Source organism: Odontesthes bonariensis, chromosome 2, assembly GCF_027942865.1.
Source record: "Odontesthes bonariensis isolate fOdoBon6 chromosome 2, fOdoBon6.hap1, whole genome shotgun sequence".
NCBI lineage: Eukaryota > Metazoa > Chordata > Actinopteri > Atheriniformes > Atherinopsidae > Odontesthes > Odontesthes bonariensis.
Window position 1 is genome coordinate 27,358,962 of NC_134507.1, and position 14,204 is coordinate 27,373,165.

Consider the following 14,204-nt stretch of genomic DNA (forward strand, 5'->3'; position numbering starts at 1 on the left):
CTTGCTGATGACCTAAAATCTTCTAAAAGTGGACTTAGTTTCCACTCCCTGTTTCTGCAGTTTGGTTTTAGTTCATTTGAGGTCCACATTATTCCTTTAAGTCCTGACTAATGAAACCTTAAACTTTACTTTTTCAAATTTTAAATGGACACCGATAGGGAGATATAATCATTCCTAACAAAATTAGAAAAAAGCAAAGGTGTGTTCAGGCTCAAATATTTAAACAAAATAATCGTCTTTACTTGAGCAGTTTGATGTTGCACATGATGAGCTCCTTCCAGTTGACGAAGATCATGGCCACTTCCTTCTCTGTCAGCAGCTCACAGTCCAGCAGAGGCTTGTGGAAGACCTACACACACACAGAAATCTTGCTATGAGAAATTTGAAAGGACGTTCTATTTCCTCTTTTTAAACCTCAAGTTAAAGCCACCCTCTCTTATTTCACCCCGTCGATATAAGCCGGGGTTGATAGTGGAAATGTGAACTAGAAGCTCGCTGTCTAAATGGAAAGATTCAGACCCAGATACTATTCTTAATGTTTTAAAATTAGGACTGGGCAACGATTCAAGTTTTTAATCTAATTAATCACATGATTTCCCTGATTAATCACGATTAATCACATTTACGCAAAATCCAAAAATGAATTCAAAAGTAGTGTATAGCTTTTATCATTTAGTTTTATTTTAAATGTGCTGCCATATGAATGAAAGTGCCATAACATTTGTTGTGCAAACACACTTTTAACATCAGCATCTTTCTGTAGTTTTTATGTAGAAGCCTCGCTCCACTGTCTGTTTCCTTGAATGACTTGCTGCTATCAGTTGTGTGTTTTGCCTTTAAGTGATATTTTAGACTGGAACTACTACGCTGAGAAGACAATTCAACTTGGCAGTGTTTACAGGTGACTTTGGTTCTGTCGACTCCGCCGTCTGGAAGAACTTTAAAATGAAAATGGCCGAGTAAAAGTTCCGTACCCTTCTCCATGTTTGGTGGATCCGCTGATTTCTTTCTTTTCCAGTTATGCAGCAGACAGCAACAGACTTTTACAAAACTAAAATAAAATATAGCTGCAAGCAGCGATGTGGGGGTCCTAGCAGAATGGCTCAATAGGCAAGGCTTGGGCTGCTCAGGAAGGGGCCATGAGTCCATGCACCAAGTTTGGCATTGATACATCAATGCATCGCAGAGATACGGCCAAATGTTCCGTTTGCGCGTCGGCGTAGAGTTTGATTGGCTGCCGTGGTTAAACGGAAGTGAAATAAAAAAATCCACAAGATAACTTATGTGGGGCTTGGTCTGAAGATTCTATGTGCCAAGTCCCCTGGAGATCGGACAATCTCAGTGACCGGAAATAGTTTTTATAGGTTTTCGATTAAATTCAAAATGGCGGAAAATCCAAGATGGCGCACATGACGTCATTAGTTGCGTTGACCTCGTCTATATCCAGGGATTCCAAGGTACCTTATTTGTGACATTTGGACTAAGGGGTCCAAAGATATGAGCAAAAATACATTTTTGCTATATATAGCGCCACCTATTGGCGAAACATCACCAAACTTCGTTGACCACTTACCTTAGCGTTCCTAAGTCTGTGTTATAAGTTTGACGTCATGATATCTAATGGTTTTCAAGATATGACCTCACTTCCGGTTTGGAAGCGTCATCCTCGAGTTTGATTGGCTTTTATTGGAAAAGGGAAGCCTAATTAAAAATTCCCTTGGATAACTTTTGTGCGGCTTGGTCTTAAGAGTCTATGTGCCAAGTTTCGTGAAAATTGGACAATCTCTGTGACCTGAAATCTCTTCGCTGCTAGGCCCCCAATAAAGGCTATAGTCCTGCAGCTGGCCCCGGTTCGAGTCCCGCATCGGACGGCCCTGTGCTGCGTGTTGTTCCCCTTCTCTCTGCCCCCTGCTTCCTGTCTCTCTGAACTTTCCTATCCATTAAAGGCACAAAAGAAAAAAAAAAAGTTTTTTTTTTTTTTTTTAAATAAAAAAAATATTTTAAAAATATTTTAAAAATAAAACCTGCGTTAATGCGCAATAAAACTATTTATCGGCATTAAATAATTAACAAGTTAACTCGCCCAGCCCTATTTAAAATATTTCTGGAGCATTCGCTGTTCTAAAGGTGCAACACAAACCATAATCACACAATATTTACGGGTTCATTTGAACAGAAAAACAGTGTAAACAATCATTTAAAAGTTACTTCAGAATTTTACGACCCGTGTTATCAACTCTGCGCGTCTACCTCCGTGACGAGCTGCAGATCGTTGACGTAGTTCTCCTCGGTGACGATCAGCTCGTGGATGTAGCCCTGCCTCTTCCTCTCCATCGGACTCAGCATGTCTAGCAGATGGAGGTCGGCGCACCCTGAAGCACAAACGTGACACAGATACACACACCAGCTGTCAATCAACACACCATCGAGGCCGGAGCGCAGACGCACAGAAGACGGACATGTTTTTAAGACATACATACCTGAGGTCAACACACAGCGTTCAGATACAACGGCACACTCTGGAGGAGCAAAGATTTGTCTGTTTCTGCCACTGGATGTTTTGGCTTTGGCTCCTAAATGGATTCTGCTTTGAAAAAACTGTTCATTTTACTGTTAAGCTATCAGGATATATATGTGTCGAATGTTCAAGTAAAAAAATAACCTTGGACACAAATGCAGATTTGATTAAAAGTAAAGAACTCTTAAGGTTGAGAAGATCTAAAGAAATGTGTTAGAAATACACTCAGCTGCTGGTGCCAGTTCCCTTTTTTGGCCACCAGGGGGCAGAATATCTTCTTAAAAAGCTTTTCTGCAGAGCTGATGGCTCATCACTGCTTTCATGTGTTTTACGCATTGTGGTTTCATGAAAACTTAAGAAATGCAGCTTACACATTCCATGCTGCAGGTGTGATTTGAATATGTTTCTTTAAAAGGACGTTTGCTCACCTTTAAGGCAGAAATGTGTCGTTAACAGCGTCTGTGTGTGAGATTGAGTAATGAGGCCAGGCGACTTGAGTCTGTCTCAGAGTGTTTAATCATCAGGAGCAGTCAGCTTCACCTCCTCATCAAAACCTCCACCAATAAAATCTCTGAACATTTCTACTCACAGCGCTGATATTCTGTACATTTCATTCATTCGTTCAAGTATCCTTTTTCACTCTTCCGTTTCCACCTGACCATTCGTGCCCATAAAAGCGCTCATTCACACCTCACGTTCATTCACTCGCTCATTCAGTCTGGTTACATTTGGCTTTGTTATCAGTCCATTCATTCATTCATCAGTTTTGCTTTTTATATCAACATGAAGTGTCAACCATTTACCATTGATTAGATTAGGTTTGGATCAAACAGAGCTTTATTTTTTTCTCCCATGAACAAGGCTAAACCAGAGCCACGCTTCAGAGCAGAGTTGGGCCGAGTGTGTTTCACTAAAATGACTAAAAGATTAAAAGTTTTGTTTCAGGAAAGGGTGCCTCCACCACCGGCCTCTCTGAAATATTCAAATTTAATGCTGAAGGATGAGAAAAACGTGGGGACAGTTTTACGTTTTAGCCGTTTTAAGATCGACCGAGCTGTTGCCGAGCGTGGCTCTGGTGCGGATGGATCGTTTTCCCGTGTCTAAAACACTCTCTGACCGCCACAAGTCTCGACCGTCAGTAACCGAACCGGCACAAACGCCGACCCTGAGAACCAGGATCTGTTATTAAAAGAAAAAAAAAAAACAACTCCCAAAACTGACTCGGTTTGTTAAAACAGCCAAGGGTCTCGACTTATAGAGCAATCAGAGAGCTTCATCTCTAATACTGACACACTGAGGAGCCAATGGGATCCAAATAGGTTCATAGTACTAGTAAGCTTCTTGTATGTATATGTATGTATATATATATATATATATATATATATATATATATATATATATATATATAAAGTGTATTTCAGTTATCATTTCATTCATTGTTTGTGTTTCTGAGGGTAAACATTAAAATCACAATACTGTCATTAGAATAAACAAACAAAAGATAAACAAAACGATACAAATCTGATATGGCAGCCCCTATAATACTAGTCTGTTGCTATGCAAACAAAGACGAGGAAAAGGCTGAGACACATTCTGGGTGTGTGTTGCCACTTTAACATGTGGTGTACAGTATAGAAATTGCTTAAAAAGTGAGGCCGTGCCGTCTTGTATGCGTCTGTATGTTCTTTTTTGGGATGTCTGATTTGGTGACACGAGGCTCAGGGAACCGGAAAAGAGCCGGAAAAAAAACAAAACAGCATAAAAGTGAGTGAGGTCTCAAACATCCAGGCTCTTTCCTTTCGGGTTCCCGAGTCTGTTAGCTCCCGTTCACTGTCCCTTTTATTGAAGGGGTGAAATGATCGTGCATGGCTTTGGTGTCTGGTGACGACGGGTTTTCAAAGATGCATCCAAGCAGGTAAAGCTCAAATGACTTTAAAACAGCATTTTTGAGAAACTGAGCCAAAAAAAACTTGGAAAAAAAGTGTTGAAAGTAACATTTTGACAATCTGGGAGACAGTTTTTCCACTTTCTCACGTCCGTACGTCCAACAAGAAGCTGAATCTCACTGATTAACACTGAATTCTGTTCCTGAACGAAGCTCCTCCTGATTCCAGCTTCGTATTTTCAAAAAACGGACACACACGAGAGAGCAAATTCATTTTTTCCCAAAATGTCAGACTGCAACTTTAACTGGAATGATTCAAAGGGTCCGACGGCAAAGCCATGAGCAGATCGTTCCACCCCCTCCCTCCCCCGACATTTTTAGTACCAAACCCGTCCGTGTGTCCGTCAGCTTGGTCTAGCTCTCAATGGTGTGACTGCATCCCATCACCATAGCAACAGACAAAACAATAAACATGTAAACAAAAGAACAGAAAACAACAAAAACAAAAACATTGAACGGATCACTTAAAGTTAATACATATTCAAAATGTTAAACTGTTACGGGTAAAAATATCACTGTGTGTGTCGGTGTGTGTGTGTGTGTGTGTGTGTGTACCATGTTGTGTGTGATTTGGTTAGCTTGTGTGCTAAAGCTCAGCGCTGAGTCCCAATCCAGCCGCCCGCTCCCTTCTGTGCCTCCACAGAAAAGGCAGCGGCAGCGTGGGCGGAAACTTAGCCAACTTAGCCTTTAGCTGCTGCGGGACGCATCTCAACGCCGCCTCCTTTCCTCTCCTCTCCTTCTCCCCTTTAGGGTGGGAACAAAGAAGAAGGGGTCTTTGGCATTGAGGAGAGGAGGGTTAAAGGCTTTTAACTTGTGAGACTTGTCCTCCAGCAGATAGTGGGTCTTTCTGTGAAGCTGTGGGAGGGGGGGGGGGGGGTGTTAGTGAGGGGGAGGAGCCAGCGCTTTTGACTGACAGGTGGTTGAAGCGGCTGAACCAATGGGAGCTGGGTTAGAAAAAACAAAAAGAAGAGGGATGGGGGGGATGAGCTGAGCGAATGGTTGGAATGACAGAATCTCCCATAAAGCCACAAAACGACCCACTATCCACTTCAGCCTGGTGACACAAGGCAGTGTGTGTGTGTTTGTGTGTGTGTGGCTACGTGTTAAAGGGATAGTTTGAGGAAGTAGTTAACTCTTTTGACATGAAGCTGTATGACAGCCCATATTAGCAACATCATTTATGAACATTTTCTTACCCCCTGCTGCGTCCTGTGAGCCGAGTTCCAGCCTCGTTTTGGTGTTGACGAAGGTAGTCCGGCTAGTTGGCTGGGGCCACAAAAATAAAGCGTCTTGCTTCTCAAAACAATATGCGTTCAAAAGAGAAATACATTTGCATCACAAAATGGTTCTCCAGGAAAAAGTCAGACCTCACAATCACTTGGCACTATTTTCTCTCCCTTCATATCACTGCACGCTGTGTAGACCGAGCAGCAAACACCGTAACAGGCGCGGCTGTTACGCGCCAAGCGATTGTGAGGTCTGACTTTTTCTGGATGAACGATTTTGTGATGCAAATGTATTACTCTTTTGAACGCATATTGTTTTGAGAAGCAAACGCTTTATTTTTTAAAACCCCAGCCAACTAGCCGGACTACTTTCATCAACACCAAAACGAGGCTGGAACTCGGCTCACAGGACGCAGCAGGTGGTAAGAAAATGTTCATAAATGATGTTGCTAATATGGGATGTCACACAGCTTCATGTCAAAAGAGGCGAACTATCCCTTTAACACTTGGATAAATGTGTGTGTTTGTGTGGATACAGTCACTGTGATCCAGTCAAAAAAACGTGTTCATCAGTCCAATCTTGAAGAGAGGAGCTCAATAGTCTTTGTTTCCCCTTCAGTCTCCTCCTCTCCTCCCTCTTCCCTCCACGTCTAAAACATCTCGAGACGGACGAAACAGAAAGAGAAAGGAGAGTGAGGAAAGATGGAGGAGAAGAGAAGAGGAGGAGAGGAGTCCTGACTACTGATCTCCCTCCTGCTGAGCAGTGCTGTTTGGAGCCTTAGATAAGTCCAGTCAGAGCCATGCATAGACAGAGTTCTGTTTTAACGTTACAGTGTGTCTGTATGTCTGTCTGCCTCTCTCTGGCTTCTACTGGTGGAGAGTCGCCATTTCCGGGGTCATGAGACCTCTCGCTGCTGTCCCATTGGTTGAGTGGCCTAGTGGGCGTGGCCTAGTGGGTCTCTTTGAGGGCTTTGAGGAGAGAGGGGTTCTGGGTAATGATATGATCCTAGAGAGAGGACGACAACAACAACATCAACAAAAACAACTAAACAAAACAAAACAACAACAACCAGTTGGGTGCTAGGTGGGTGGAGCGTGCAGCAAGACAGAGAGTGTGGAGGTGCGGTGCGACGCAGCATAGAAGAAGAGCAGCTGGAGCGGGCAGTGACGGAGCGGATGGAGCAGCAAGCTGCTCTGAGTCTGACCTCTGAGTCTGACCTCTGAGTCTGTGTTCGAAACCGCCTACTACTCCCACTACTTCTACTAACTTTAACTTTTTTTAAGTTCCCGGATGCATACTAGATTCTCCAAAATGTTGGGTATGCATCATGAGGTTACTACTCATACTCAAACTACCCAAGATGCAACGTAACGTGACGTCGCTGATCGTCATTTCCTGTCAAAACGGCAGTTTCAAGCTAGCTACAACAAGGGTAGGTTCACTTCCTGTTTTCAAAATCAGCTTCAGGCCGGCTGATTTCGGCTCGGGCAGGAGCGAAATGCATTGTGGGTAAACGCTCTGCATACTGTCTGATCGATCAGTATGCAGTATGGAAGTATGTAGTATGTAGTTTCGAACACAGCTGAGTCTGACCTCTGACCTGAGTCTGACCTTAGAGCTGTGGCTGTCACACACACAAACACAGAGAAGCTTCCACTTTATTTCATTTTTAGCTAATTCCAGATGCTACGAACCCGAGACAGTTGAGATTTTAACTCGTCCGTCTCGTTTAATTTGTTCATAAACATCCGTTTCTGCGTTTCAGGCCTGCAACACATTCCAAGAAAGGATGGAACAGTAAAGATTTCACTACTTTGTAATAACGCCATCCCTCCATTTTTACCAGGAACAGGTTTTAGGTGGTACAGCAGGCCCTCATCTTCCTCAGCCAGCAGCCGGGCCTCTTCTTCCTCAGCCGGGCCTCTTCTTCCTCAGCCAGCAGCTGGGCCTCTTCTTCCTCAGCCGGGCCTCTTCTTCCTCAGCCGGGCCTCATCTTCCCCAGCCAGCAGCCGGGCCTCTTCTTCCTCAGCCGGGCCTCTTCTTCCTCAGCCGGGCCTCATCTTCCTCAGCCGGGCCTCTTCTTCCTCAGCCGGGCCTCATCTTCCTCAGCTGGGCCTCATCTTCCCCAGCCAGCAGCCGGGCCTCTTCTTCCTCAGCCTGGCCTCATCTTCCCCAGCCAGCAGCCGGGCCTCTTCTTCCTCAGCCGGGCCTCATCTTCCTCAGCCGGGCCTCATCTTCCTCAGCCGGGCCTCTTCTTCCTCAGCCGGGCCTCATCTTCCTCAGCCGGGCCTCTTCTTCCTCAGCCGGGCCTCTTCTTCCTCAGCTAGCAGCCGGGCCTCTTCTTCCTCAGCCGGGCCTCATCTTCCCCAGCCAGCAGCCTGGCCTCTTCTTCCTCAGCCGGGCCTCATCTTCCTCAGCCGGGCCTCATCTTCCTCAGCCGGGCCTCATCTTCCTCAGCCGGGCCTCTTCTTCCTCAGCCGGGCCTCATCTTCCTCAGCCGGGCCTCTTCTTCCTCAGCCGGGCCTCTTCTTCCTCAGCCAGCAGCCGGGCCTCTTCTTCCTCAGCCGGGCCTCATCTTCCCCAGCCAGCAGCCGGGCCTCTTCTTCCTCAGCCGGGCCTCATCTTCCTCAGCCGGGCCTCATCTTCCCCAGCCAGCAGCCGGGCCTCTTCTTCCCCAGCCAGCAGCCGGGCCTCTTCTTCCTCAGCCGGGCCTCTTCTTCCTCAGCCGGGCCTCTTCTTCCTCAGCCGGGCCTCATCTTCCCCAGCCAGCAGCCGGGCCTCTTCTTCCTCAGCCGGGCCTCTTCTTCCTCAGCCGGGCCTCATCTTCCTCAGCCGGGCCTCATCTTCCTCAGCCGGGCCTCTTCTTCCTCAGCCGGGCCTCTTCTTCCTCAGCCGGGCCTCTTCTTCCTCAGCCGGGCCTCTTCTTCCTCAGCCAGGCCTCATCTTCCTCAGCCGGGCCTCTTCTTCCTCAGTCAGGTCTGATGATGAAGAATGAGGGTTCTTGATGCAGCGCCGTCTGAAGGATCAGAGATCACGGGTGTCCAGCTTAGGCTTGCTCCCTTGTGTGCATTACACACTGAAACTCCTCCAGATTCCTCGAATGGTTTAAGTATTTCCTACCCTGTAGAGGGAGAAATATGCAAATCCCTTCCCATCTTCCCTCCTTAAAATCTCAGGTTAAAATCGTCTGCCGAGCCCTACATAAACCCCCATGCCAACTTTTCTGGAATATGCCGCAGGTCTGAAATGCACACATTAACAAATTAAACTAAATTTACGAGAAAAAAACTTGAAATAAAAGTCAAAATAAACATAAAAATCACTGTTTTGGGGGTTTTACATCTAACCCCAGAGTCTTTTTTCTGTATAATATTCTTAAATATAAGGTTTCATTTGTGCCAAAACGATGTTCAGATGTGTAATTTGTGTCCACTGAACACGTGGAACCAACAGCTTCGGATTGAGTCTCAAACTCTTGTTTTCACAGGTAGTTTCAGTTTGTGAATTTTCTCTGCTAACACGCTCAGGAACAGCAGCTAAATTCTTAAATCAGAATATTAATGCTGCAAATTCAAAACACAAACCAGTTTATTAAATTGCAGGGCAAAAAAATACTATTAATCTGATCATTTATCACCAGTAAAGACTAATAATGGATTGTTTAACAGTACATTAAACACAACACAAGCAAAAATAATCCCTCTTAACCATGTCTGATGACCCGCTGGAAGTGCGTGGTGGTGTAATTCTCTGAAGATAACTTGCCCTCCAACATATACTGCAGCTGATATTCCACCTCAGTCTGGCAGGGGATGAGGAGTCAGGCTTTAACGCTGCTTTTACAAGCGATAATGAAAAATAGCAGCGTAGTTTAAGTGATAAATGAGGCTGAATTAACCAAACTACTGTGGCTTAAGCTCTTTTGAGATCAGGATTTGGTGCATTTCTTTATTTTACAGAATTAAAAGTTAAACTCGTTGGGTTTTAGAGCGATTTTCAGCTGCATTCAAGGTTCAAAAACCCAAACTTAAGGACTTGAGTTATGCTGAAAATAAAATGCAGGTGAGTTTTTCTTTATTGCAGACGTGAAATCTGCGGCTAAATCCCCAGGACAACACGATTCTGACTAAATAAAGGCTAAATCACAGTTGAATCCTCTGTAATTTGCTGTCCCGATCCCTCCTTTGTTCACACGTTCTTGTTTGTGTGCATCAAAATATTCTGATTGAAGTGTTTTAACAGCACAGAAGTGTATAAATGCTCCTTTTGCCTGCTGTGTCTCTGCCTCGCTCAAGAAACTCAAAGTCTATGGTGGATCATGCTGTGGGAACACATGCGGGAAGAAGGGAGGCATTTTTACACCGATGCATGCAAACAGATACACACACACACACACACATGTGCACACACAGACACCACCCAGAGGTGGTGCATGACTGGGAAGTTATCAAAGAGGCCCAAAGGAGTGTGACGGTGAAAGGTGAAACCAGTCGGGGTCAAAGACAGAGAGGGACAGCATCTCCACACCTGGCTCTGGGGTGTGTGTGTGTCTCTGTGTGTGTGTGTGTGTGTGTGTGTGTGTGTGTGTTATATATCAAACTGAGAGCATGTTAGTATGTTCGCTGTGGCACATTCTGCATGTGCAGGTGAGATGGCGTGTGCGTGTACTCACACTGCGTGCTCGGGTCAGTATCTGTGGTCATTTTGACGTAGTTGCTGGGAAACAGCCCCTCCCTCCCGTTGAGCTCTCCTTTCCACCAATCACAGTCGTCTTTGTTGAGCACCGTGATCACCTGACCCTTCAGGAAGGCCAGCTCGTCATCGTTCTGGGCCACGTAGTCGTACATGCCGATCACCTGACACAGAGCTTCGGGACGGGAGGCGAATGAGAAACACAACACGGAGACGACTCTTTTATCACCAAGTAAAGAATTCCAAAAAAAAAAAATCTACTTTTTTATCACGTTTTAAATCTCGTTTTGATTGATAGATTTTTATTTTCAAACATGTATAAAAAAAGAAAATGTGTGTAACTATACATACAAAAAAAAAGAAAAAGAGACATTAAAAAAATAATAATAAAAAATTCAATCACATAAAGTGCTAATATATAACAAAACAACACATTGTTCGAAAAAGTACAATACTTTTTCAAGTTTCCCACCCCTTTTTAACTACTCTTCAGTTTGTAATTATCCTAACTACAATACACCTATATAAATATATGCCATATATACACTTCCTAAATATCTAAATAAATATATAATCACAAAAATAAATATATACTTCACACATATCCTTGGAAATATAAATGTAAATATGAATATATATAAATATATAAAACTATCCCCATAAATAAATATATACCATATACTAATTAAATTACAATATAACAATTAACCCTATTCTATTCATATATTTATCCCTCATCCACGTTAAATACTTCCTATTTAACTTGATATGTAACTTCCTGATAAACTGTGCGTGTGTCTCTGTACCGGTGTTGGCTGGCATCAGCTTGGGAGGGGTGGGCTCTGTGGGAGTCGTCTTGCTGGTGCTGGGACTCAGCAGCTTCACATAATTGGCTGGAAACCAACCAATCTGACGCTTTTTCCCTCGAGCCTAGACCAAAAAGAACCCAGCAAGCCATCAGACATTAGTCAAGATATTGATGTCAACAATTCTGTGTTTTTGTTAAGAACAATAACAAATAATTTGGGTTTAAAAATGTCTTCATCTTCTGCTCTTACACAGATCATCCTCCACCTCACTGATATAAAACATTCAATTCAATTCAGTTTTATTTATATAGCGCCAAATACAACAAATGTCATCTCAAGGCACTTAAATAATATAGTCCAATTCAAGCCAATTGGAATTTAATTCATTGTAATCATAATTATTTATAAAATAATCCAATTCATTCATATAGAGCCAATTCAAAAACAGTTTCCTAGCTAAGAAAACCAACAGATTGCACAGAAACTTGTCTTCGGTCCAATCTCCCGTCCTGAGCGTGCCTGAGGCGAATGTGGAAAGGAATGCGAATACAACGTGTTTGTCCACAAATGCTTTTCGGTTTGGGTTCGTTTACCTGGAGCTCGCCCTCCCACCAGCCCCCTGGGTTCTTTTTCCTGATGAGGATGAGCTGCCCTGGAGCTAACGTCAGCTGTTCTGCTCCTGTCGCGTTATAGGGGGCGATCACCTGAGCGATCTCTGAAAAAAGGGGAAGAAGACGCGGTTAGTTTTGCTTCTGCATCACCTGAACCCCTCTCGGGTTTTAAGCCACAAATATAAATCAGCTAAAGGCAAAGATAATTCCATTGGTGTGATTTAGCAGAACAGCTGGTAGCTTCAGACATACTGGCTGTGTTTGAAACTGCATACTACTCCTACTACTCCTACTACTACTACTCCTACTACTACGACTACGACTTTTTTCCCGAATGAATACTAGATACGCTGAAATGTTGGGTATGCATCATGAGGTTACTACTCATACTCAAACTACCCAAGATGCAACGTAACGTGGCCGATCGTCATTTCCTGTCAAAACGGCAGTTTCAAGATAGCTACAACGAGGGTAGGTTCACTTCCTGTTTTCAAAACAAAAGCACCAATTGTATCTTAATGGCTTTCCCTATGATAAAAGGCAATGGGTATTTTATTTTGTTAAATTAACTGGAAGTGTGTTGCTCACTACGGCTAGCTTTAGTAGCGCCGAATTCGTGGGAACAAAATTGAAAATACTGTAGCCGTTTTTTTTTCAGATTTTCAACACGTTGGGGATCTAAACGACTACTTTCTCGCCTGAAAATGTTTCAAATGATGCTAAAGTTTACAGAGTTTAGAGCTTAAGCGAAATCAGCTTCAGGCCGGCTGATTTCGGCTCGGGCAGGAGTGAAATGCATTGTGGGTAAACGCTCTGCATACTGTCTGATCGTTGAGTATGCAGTATGGAAGTATGTAGTATGCGGTTTCGAACACAGCCAGTGAGTTCATAGGTTTGATACAGTAGGTGTTTTGTTACAATCGGTAAATAATTTATTTTTAAACAGGAAATACATGTCACATGTCAGGTGACTCACTTCCTACTTATAACCAGGAAGTGAGGAGAAGCATGCTTCAGAGGGGCAGTTTTTGTTAGTTTTTTCTACCCTGTTGAACCTGCATCTTATGCCCTTTGATGGCATCGTTGGTATGTATCAAGTAGTTTTATTGTTATTAATGATTGAAGATTTTTTTTTGTGTCAATGTTTAGTTTGAGAAGTTTATGCAGGAAGTCTATTGAGTCATTATAGTTACTGTTACTGTTGTTAAAATTCATATAAGGGAAGAAATGTGAATAAATAGTTGATTATACGTTAAAATATGTTAAAATACAATGGTTTTGCAGGTAAAAAAAAAGTAATAAATACATGATAGGTAGCACTTTAGTTGATTTAAGAATCAGTATATTTACATGGTGTGTGTGTGTGTAAGTATAAAGAGGAAGCCATTTTATTTGTATTCATTATGTCTTTGTGTGTTTTAGTTTTACTCTTTCTTACGTCAATAAACCTGTGGACAAGGGACAACTGTCTCCAGAGTCGTGATGTCAGGAAGGAGTTTGTCTAACTGCCAAGGTGTATCACAGCATATATACTGAGGGCAGCATAGTATGTAACAACTCACCTGGTTTCTTCCCAAGACTTCCCGTCTTCCCTGCTGGTCCCAGAGACTACAGACAGAAATTTTACAGTCACTACACAGATTTCTCCCACGCTCCGATCCAGACTCATTTGGAATGAGCCCTCACCTCTGATGCCGAGTCGCGTGGTTTGACGTAGTTGGACGGAAAGACTCCGGTCTTCCCGCTCACCATGCCCGTCCACCAGTCCCCTTCTTTCCTGGTCACCACGACGACGTCCCCTTGCTGGAAACTCAGGTCCCCCTGTTCGCTGCTCTCGTAGGTGTACATGGCCACATATTCTGCAGGAAAGCAGTGTGTGTGTGAGAGCCAGCCGTCTTTGGGGAGAGTTTGCTTTGCTGTGCATGTTCACGTGCGTGTTACCTTCTCCAGACTCAGAGGCTTTTGTTGGGGAAGGGGACGGACGTTTTCCGTTGGGTGGGCTGTCCGATATCTCAGATTCACTAAGACGGACAGGGACAAAATAAAGTGATTTAAGAAACAAACCTTTCAAAGCATGAGAGAAAGCAAAGGTGATGTCATTTCTGCACAGGAACTGGCCTGCGATTGGCTTAAAAGATCACATGGTGTTTAAATCGAAGTTTTCTTTTTAAACAGAGCAGCAAATGGACTTTATTTGTCCAGTATATGATGGTCTGTTGGCTTATTTATGACTCGTTTATGAGCTGTGGGACCTGAAAGTCCTGAACAGATTGCGGATGAGTTGTTCCGGACTTAATTTTCCACTTTTAAAGTTCTCTTTTATATTAAAACCACGTCTTTTCCTCAAATAACTAAACAAATAAGTACTTAACAAATGAAATACAATAAGGAAAGCTTGACTA

General features: G+C 43.6%; 1 protein-coding gene across 5 annotated transcripts in view; it reads right to left on the minus strand.

The window, feature by feature from the left end:
* The window catches only part of itsn1 (intersectin 1 (SH3 domain protein)), a 63,116-nt gene that overhangs the window by 12,290 nt on the left and 36,622 nt on the right, over positions 1-14,204 (minus strand). For all 5 annotated transcript variants that reach the window (XM_075480825.1, XM_075480852.1, XM_075480844.1 and 2 more), the window contains 8 exons: positions 13,744-13,823; positions 13,489-13,661; positions 13,365-13,410; positions 11,785-11,906; positions 11,189-11,312; positions 10,363-10,557; positions 2,251-2,372; positions 243-349 (listed from right to left, as the gene is read on the minus strand). In XM_075480825.1, the coding sequence (XP_075336940.1) occupies positions 243-349; positions 2,251-2,372; positions 10,363-10,557; positions 11,189-11,312; positions 11,785-11,906; positions 13,365-13,410; positions 13,489-13,661; positions 13,744-13,823 (969 nt within the window). The remainder of the gene's footprint in view (positions 1-242; positions 350-2,250; positions 2,373-10,362; positions 10,558-11,188; positions 11,313-11,784; positions 11,907-13,364; positions 13,411-13,488; positions 13,662-13,743; positions 13,824-14,204) is intronic.